The following is an 8,524-nucleotide window of genomic DNA, read 5'->3' on the forward strand; positions in this document are numbered from 1 at the left end:
AATTTTTCTGCTGGGCCATTCAGAGAGGGTTGGGTTTAGGTATCTGTTTCAGCTTTGGAGACTTTCAGAAATTAGTGTGTGAAAAAGGGAATGTTATATGTGCAGTCAGGGATTCCACAACAATTGTATTATCCAATTTTCTTTCTTTCCAGATAGCAATGTAACCCTTGGGAGAACTCCAGAATTAGGTCAGAGACCTGGAAGGACATCAATAAGAATCTGAAAGGTTGGCAGAACTGCTTCCCTAATGAACATTTAATGACTTTGAGAGCTATCTGCCTTGTTAAAGATATTCCTGCTTAACAGGAACAAAGCAAATGTGGAAAATATGTCTAGAGCCTCAGCTTGTAGCACAGCAACGACCTCTGATCCTACAGTATAAGGTCAAGCATCCTGTGAGCTGGTTGGCTGCTCCTCTCTCCTTGAAAAAAGAAAAATTTAGAGGAGTAGGTAAGTCATATGCTGACAAGTGAATCCCCATTGCATCCTGAACAGATGCGTGGGAAGCTACTCTAAGCAAAGATGAAAAATCAATATTAGGTTTTTGCATAAGTGACCCTGAGTGAAGCTGAACTTATCAATGATTCACAAAAGACCTTTCTTTTTTTTTTTTCCCCCTTTAAAAGCCTGAGTAGGGAAGTGCATTAACATGGCACCTCACTGCATCTCTCATTTATTTTAGCTGTCGTTGGTTATTTGAACTGGCACAGTTAGTAATGGCTGAACCTTCACTTCACTGTACAAGGGTACAGAGAACCAGCAGAGCCTTGGGCAGGGGGGTGAGGTGGGGCTGGGGCAGAGCAAGTCAGTCACAGAGCCTGGGAGAAGCCTATGGAGCACACAAAAGGACAATGGAATGCCAGAAGCCTATTCAAGAAAACAAAAGACACTCTCCAAGGAAGAAAAAAATTAACAATAAAAAAAATATTAACCCCTCCATAGCGAAATATGAGAAGCAGCACAACCAATGCACGAGAGGGAGGGGAAGGCAGGGGAGAAGAATAGTGTTTGTCTCAGAGGCATCTGCATCCAAGCTCCAGTTCAGGTGGTGCCCCTACTCCCTGTCCTGTACACCCCAAACAGCACCTCCCAGGAAAACCTAATGGGCTTCTCTGGTGATGCAGGGTAAAGGCCAGCTACATCTTTCCTGCTGCAGGGAAGGTTAAACTAAAGCATGAGCAGGGCAGGAACCACAGGTGCCTGGGAGAGGAAGACACAGCAGCCCATAGCTCTTGCTCCAGCGCAAGTTTTCACCAGGTGCTTTTGTGAAAACCAGGTCGAAAGGTGGTGTCCAAGCAGAGGCATCTTCTGAAGCCCAGAGAGAGGCAAGGCCCAGTTCACTGAGCTGCTAGGCAAGCTGGGGGAAGCTGGACACAGGCCCTGGGGTGCACTAAGCAGCCTGGGGCAACAAGCACAGATGTAACTGCAGAATTCAGCTACCTATAGAAAAATAAAACAGCAACAGTGAAGCAAGCCAAGTGCTAAAGACCTGACATCGCTAATGAAAGCGGATGCTGAACCCACTGATCTGTCAGCAGCAGGATGGAGAGCTCTTGCCAAGACAAGCAGCAGCTCTTAGGAAGGAAAGGAAAGACTCACTGGCCCCTGCTGGAAAGGGAAAGGCTCCACTAATGGCAACATGTGCAGAGATATCCCACCTGCCTGCAAAGGGCTGGGGAGAGCACTGGCACCAGGAACTGCCTTGGCCCTTGGTGTTTGAGTACAGAGGGGGACCTGGGGCTGGCTTGCATTTCCCCACACCACCAGGATGGCAGGGAGGTGGTGGGAGAAAACAGCAGTTATTGAAGATGCACACACCTTTTCACATCTATTTACATGAGATGACAGAAAGTGACTGCAAACGGGATGAGGGACTGTGTGGGAGGAGATGTGAAGGCACCAGGCAGGGCCCATGTGAATAAGCAGCACGTGGCAGGACAATGCGGAGTGCCAGGCTCAGGAACCTGCTGTGAGATTTCTCTGCTTTCACCCTAGCAGGAAGGTGAAGTGCTGTCTTCCCTCCACGGACAGCACCAGGAGCCAGCCAGGGATGTGGGGAAGGAGCAAAGCATGATTACTGTAGTTTTGGTAGGGAAGCTTTCTCAGCCCTTCCTTGGATGCTGTCTGTGGTAGCCTTGGGGTTAGAGAGTCACTGTGTCCACTGGAAAGCAGAGACCACCAGAGCTCCTCTGGCAGTGCCACTGCTCCTGCCAGCACACAGACTCCACTGTGCCACTTAGCTCAGCTGCTCATCCTGCCTCACACAGCAGGATTTACTGGGCTGGGGTAAGTGCTCCGTGACACTGTGAGTAGCCACCAGTCAGGCAACTAATGAAGAACTGTGGTGCAGGTTTGCGTCCTGCAGCCTGAACCACACTGGTCTCCTCCAGCTAACACCAACCCCATCCAGATCCAAAAGCAAAGCCAGCAGAACCTCTCCCATCCCTCACAGGAAGCAGAGAGGCCAAGGCAGCCCACAGCAGCACTGCACGCCACTGCAGACGTGGGTGGTACCCCCAGGGCACCTGTGAGACAGCAAAAAATCCAGGCAGAACCAGCTAGAAAACAGACTAGATACCTTCAAGGATGAAAAGAGCCCATTAAAGATCATTAAGCACAAACCCACCCCCTCCCAGTGCTAGCCTAACTCTCCTCATGTGCTTGCCCTGCTCTCATGTTTCCCCCTGCAGCAGCAGTGGTGCAGACAGACAGACAGACAGACAGGCCCTCGGTCTGTCCCACTCCTCATTCCCACGCAGCACAGCCTCTTCCCTAAGGGCAGCAAGCCAGGACTCTTTGTGAAGAAAAATAGCTTTTGATAAATGAAATTTTTTCTGGGAAAGTCTGACCCTTTCATTCACAGGTTTTCAATTTTTAAATTTATCCTCAGGGAAGAAAAAAAAAAAAAGGAAAAAATCATAAATACAGACATACAGAAATATTTTCATTTTCTTTTTAGTTTTGTTTTCTGAAAAACCACTTTCCGCAGCACTGCACTCAGGCCAGGGCTCTAACAGAATTGTTCCCAATCCACCCTGTCCCCGTTCTCCGGCTGTGATCAAGCAAATGGCCTGGAAACACGCAGGTTCCTGTGAGAGTCGATTCCCCAGCGAGGCGCGTGTGCCCCGCAGGCGATGCCGGTGCCGAGGCACATTCCCGTGGGACGAGGCGCGCACCGGCGGGCGCTGCAGGGCTGCCCTAACCCCAAACCCCAAACGCCAAACGCCAAACGCCAAACGCCAAACGCCAAACCCCAAACCCCAAACGCCAAACGCCAAACGCCAAACGCCAAACGCCAAACGCCAAACGCCAAACCCCGGGCCCGGCACAGCCAGCGCCGCCCCGGCACCCCCGGCTCATGATTCACAGCTGCGGCTCTGAAGCCATGAATCACCGGAGCCCATCTCCTTCCTGCGAGAGCCCCGGCTGTGCACACGCGTGTGGTTCTTTATTTACGACGGGCGATGCAGAGCAGCTCTCCGGGTGCCGTGTCAGAGTGCTGCGCGCCGGGGAAGCGGCTGCAGCTGAAATGCCACAATATCTCCCCGTCCGGAACGAGGGAGAGGCACTGGTGGCAACCTGAGGGTTGCTCTGGACCCGCTTCCCCACAGAGAGGCCGGGAGGGACTGCTCCAGGCTGACCTGTCGCATCCTCCACGGACAACAGCAGGACTGTGCGGGGCACTGGTGCTCACGTGTGTTTCAGGGTGCAGTTCATGTAATTCTGAACTACCACGTTAGAAATGGTCAGGCTCCTTTTAATCTAGAGACATGTAACTGATTATAGACGTGTGTGATGGCATATATGCATTCACCATCAAACCACTAGCAGAGGATCAACCTGTACATTGGTAAAAGCCCTTTAAGACAAAGGATGTTGGCTGCAAACAACCTTTGTCATATTATTATAAAGTATAATGGTATTGTAATGAAATATCTGGCAATAGTATTTCATTTTCATATTTTAGTTAAATAGCACATTTTTTAAACCAATCATCTTTCAAAGACTCATGCTTTGATTTAAGCTCAGGTACAGAGCCAGTACCTCCATGTTAGGTCCAGTAAACATCATCCTGCTATTCTCAGAGAAACCACTGATGCAGGACAGTGCTGAGAGACAGATCTTATCCTCCTTCTCAGCAGCAGCCACATCCCTGGCACTCCCCAACAAGCAAGAGTGAGGATGGCAAGTGCCTCTTGGAATATTCCTCAGGCTGTCACTGCCATAACAAACACCAGCAGGAAAGATGAGTGCCATGGCCACTATGGGTACCATTGAGAGACAACCCCAGCTCCAGATGGGCAGCACTGTGGGAAGGTTTGTAGCAGGTAGAATGTGAGCAAGGACATGGTAAATATCCCTCTTGTAAAGCCTGCAGCAATCTGTGTACAAAGTATATTTTGAAACACAACAGTGTGAGAGTCAGAGCAGTCCAGGCTCCTCTTAAAATGTTAATATTTAGGCTCTTTTTTATTTGCACGAGCATTTTGGGGGATTAGGTGCTGTTACAGGTCTCAGCTTCCTCACCAGGCCCGGCTGACATATGGCTGTGACACAGGTGCCCTGTCACCACCAGTCACACCCGGCCACATGCAATGAGCCCAGCATTACCTCTTTTTAAAATAGAGGTAAAATTTTTTAAAAAGATAATTTCTGCCTCACTCCAGTCCACAGGGGACAGCTTCTACCCTGTGGCATTTCTTTAATTCACCACATTATTGCCTTTCTAAAATAACTGTAGATCCTCTCCATGTAACTCCTGAAGCCTCCTCAGACTCTGATTAGGCTGTTAGGCCAAAGATCTCTGGCAGCAGCAGTCCCAATAACATAGACCTGACCTGCCTCCTTAAAGGCTCTTTATGGAGATCCCAACAATCCCATACCCCAACAGGGCACGAGAAGCTGCATGGGGAGAATGAGGGCCTCCAAACACACAGGAGGGAGGCCAAGGGCCAGGGTGAGAGGGTAAGCATTGGAAGAAGCTCCAAATGCCCAGCCCTTGGTCTCTTGGCCCCACTTTGCCTTCAGGTGAGACCATCCCTCTGCACCACAGTGCTGCCATGCTGCAGCCCTGGCCACTTCCCAGCCCATCTGAGGCTTCATCACCAGCTCCTGAAGAAGTCTGGTGGTCTCTGGGGAAATGAGTACCTTGCTCATCTCCTCTGATGCTGAAATGCTCAAACCCCCATGCTACTTATTCACCAATCTGCTTGTTATTACTGAAAGGGCTAGTTGAAATAAACACCAAGAGTTTGGCCAGGACATGTCAGCAATGTTCTTGCAGCTCTTCTTCGACTAGCTCCTGCAGGCCCACAGCCATGGGAGCAATATGACCAGGAAGATGAAGGGAAAAAACATCTCCCTGTTGTGTTGTGAGGCTCCTGCCAGTGAACCCCCTTCTGAGATACTGCCCACGAAAGGAAGACCAGCAGAAAACCATGCTGGAAGTACAACCTGGGCAGTGCCTGCCTCACAGCCTCCCTGACAAATACATCAGCAGCATGGGCCAGAATGCACCTAATGCCTGGAGTTGCTCTGTGAGGGATGGGAAGCCCTTTCATGGGCCTCCTTTTCCCTCCAACATGCAGATTAACCCATTTTAGTTACAGTTCAGCAGCATTCCTCAGAAAGTCTACAGATAGTCCTTTGGAACTGGATGCTGTATTACCTCTGGAAGCGGCTGGGGTTCTTTTAGTTCCCTCAGTTCAATGCCACAGCCCTACATACACCAGAAGACAGGAAATACAGGGGAGAATTCAGTGGTTTGGGGCATGGACTCTAGAGATGAGAAAATGGAGGTCACCCAGCAGCCAAATGAGCTGTTTGCTTTGTCAGAGAATGGCAGCCCAAGGAGAAGTACTCACCCGCACGCTGTAGGTGGTTCCTGGCTCCTGGCTGTAGGTGCTTTCACTGCCCTGTGCCGGGCCCCTGTCCTGCCTGCCCACGGGAGTGCCCTCCTCAGCTCCCCGCACAGCGCTGTCACCCGCTGCCTTTGGGGCCAGGACCAGCCTGTCCAGGTCGGGCTGGGGGTACGAGGCCGACAGGCAGCTGATCTCAGGCGAGGTTGGGCTGCTCGGGATGGTGACACACTCTGTGAGTTTAATTCTGGGCACCTCTTTCGTTCCCAAGCAGAAGCTCTTCAGGCCCGGCAGATTTGAAGGGTTGGCAAGTTTAAGGTTGGCCATCCGGGGGATCAGCGTGCACAGCGTGGTGCAGGTGTCCTGTGGCCCCAAGGAGACATCTTCTGTCAGTAAATTGGGTGTCGAAGAATGGGAAGAGGAGGAAGAACCTTTGATATTTAAAGACGTGTTTTGTGTACTTTCATCTAGGGAGGTTATGGAATCATTCCTGAATCGGCTGTACTTAGCCCTGTGCAGCATTCCTGGATGTCTGAGTAACCCTACATACAGGACGTGTCCACCGAGGCTCTGCTGGCTGCGTTCTCTCATAGCCTTGGCAGGTCTGTAACCTGCAATATTCTTGCATAAATTTGCTCTTGTAGATAAATTATATGGAAATGAAGCAAGTCAAACAATTTTCAAAACAGAAACCTACTGGATGTTTTTGCTGACTCCCTCTTGAATGGTTTATTTTCCTCAATGAACAAGGCTTAAAACTGCATGGACATCTGGCATTTTGTAAGCAGAAATAAAAGCAGCATACAGGAAAGCACATCGGTGGTAAAGCAGCTTAAGCTGGAGAACCACTATCCAAACCTGCCTTCCTGCCTGCCTCAAGCCAGGCACTAAATCCCACCTAGCTCTGAAGACTCATAGCTGTAGCATCAATAATTGCGGAGTCCTGGCTGCAGCGAAATCTCAAGCCTATTCCACACAAAGCAGAGCAAGACAGCTACAAGCCCGAACGTATTTTCAGACCGGCACGAACCCGGTAAGGTGCTCGGCTCTCTGCACTTCCACCGCCGCTGCCCCAGAGGCGAAGAGCATCCCTGCGCTGCAGCTCCTGCCCCGCCGTCAGGCACAGACCCAGGATCCTTCGAAAAACACCGAGCAGCGTCGGTCTCGCTAATTCCTGCCGGAAAGTCCTTCAGCACCATAATAATCCCGAAACAACCGAATATTCCTGCGGCTCCGGGGCCGCTTCCCGCAGCGCCGCGGGGCAGCAGCTCCGCAGCGCCCGGGCCGCCCCCGCCGCAGCCCGGCCGCCGCCGCCGCCGCCGGTTTTATGAATGAAGTTTTTGTGAATGGGCTCGGCGCGTGCGGGCGGGCAGCGCCGTGAATGGCGCTCGGCGCGCGGCCGCGGCCCGGCGGCCCCCGGGGGGCGCCTCGCAGCCAATCGCCGCCCGCCGCCGGCTCACGCGCCCTCCGCGCGCGGGGAGCGGGGGGGGCGGGGGGAGAGGGGGCGCGAGGGACCCTCGGGGTGGTGTCCAAAATGCCCCGAAATGCCCCGAAATCCCCCCGAAATCCCCCCGAAATCCCCGTTCTGCGGCCGTTCCTCCTGCGCGGCGGCGCAGGCAGAGCCAAGGGGCTGGGCCCAGCCGGAGCCGGGGCTGCGGTGCCTCCCAGGCTGCCCGGGCGGCCCCAGGGAAAGGGCAGCCTTGTTCCGGCGCTCCCTGCCCGGCAGCTCAGCTCCAGCCCCGGGGGGAACCCCCCCCTCAGGCAACGCGGCTACCTCAGGCAGCGAAAGAAGCAGGACGGGTTTATTTTACTCACTGAAAACGTCAGGGCCCCCAGCACGAGTTACCTCGGCTCCGTGTGGGGCTTCGACACCTGGGGCAGCGTGGCGGGAAGAGAAATTCAGCCCCACGGGGGTCGGGCCAGGAGAGGAAAACCTCGGGGCCTCGCTTCCCTCCCTCAGCTGAGGCGTTTTCTCTCGCTAGATTTTCCATGTTGAGTTCACCTTCCTCACGCTCACAGTGGTGCCGGCCTCATCCCCTGCTGGCGTTCAGGGCTGTGAATCAGCTGCTGGTGCATGAGGGGAGGCCGCGCTGCCCATCGCCCTGCCCGCGACAGGCGGAGGAAACGACAGCTTCTCTGTCACAGGGAGAGAGCTCATCACAGCCATTCCATGTTCTTACCTCGTGTATGAAAACTGGAATTAATCCTAAAGATGCAATGGTTCCTACAGGAAGGTATGGGGGGGAAAAAGCCAGTCTAGACTCTTTTAGTGAAATATGGTTCAAAGAGGAAGTGGTTGCTTTGAAACAACCCATTTTGGTGAGGATGGCTCAGACTGCTCACAAAATCAAACCCAAAGGCAAACCTGGACCCGCCGCAAGTTACAAAGAATGACTAATTTCTCATGAAGCTTTAATGATGGCTTTGAGCGCAAAAGAACAGAAAATTTCAGAAGTGATTAGCAGCACTATTGATTGCACATAAAGCACAGAAACTCCCTTAGCATGAATGTTTTTCTTTCATTTCAATACCACGTTGGAACATGACATCAGCATGGTTGGAAGGAAAACTGGGATGGAGAGGCCATGGGGCCCACGCTGGTGAGGAGGAGGGCGTGGAGGGGAGTGCGACTGTGCTCCCCATGAAGGGGACAATGAGGGCCAGCA

General features: G+C 52.5%; 1 protein-coding gene across 2 annotated transcripts in view; it reads right to left on the reverse strand.

Moving 5' to 3' along the window:
* Window positions 1–7,143, reverse strand: part of SHC4 (SHC adaptor protein 4) — a 28,144-nt gene extending 21,001 nt beyond the window's left edge. The window contains exons 1-2 of one of the 2 annotated variants that reach the window (XM_066196426.1): window positions 6,889–7,143; window positions 5,865–6,221 (exon numbers count right to left, since the gene is read on the reverse strand). In XM_066196426.1, coding sequence (XP_066052523.1) covers window positions 5,865–6,185 — 321 coding nt within the window. In that variant the 5' untranslated portion in view covers window positions 6,186–6,221; window positions 6,889–7,143. The other variant, XM_066196425.1, reaches the window with a different exon arrangement.
* Window positions 7,144–8,524: the final 1,381 nt, after the last annotated feature.

The sequence above is a fragment of the Chamaea fasciata genome, unplaced genomic scaffold (assembly GCF_029207755.1).
Source record: "Chamaea fasciata isolate MVZ Bird 193981 ecotype frontalis unplaced genomic scaffold, bChaFas1.0.hap1 SCAF_14, whole genome shotgun sequence".
In the NCBI taxonomy this organism is placed as follows: domain Eukaryota; kingdom Metazoa; phylum Chordata; class Aves; order Passeriformes; family Sylviidae; genus Chamaea; species Chamaea fasciata.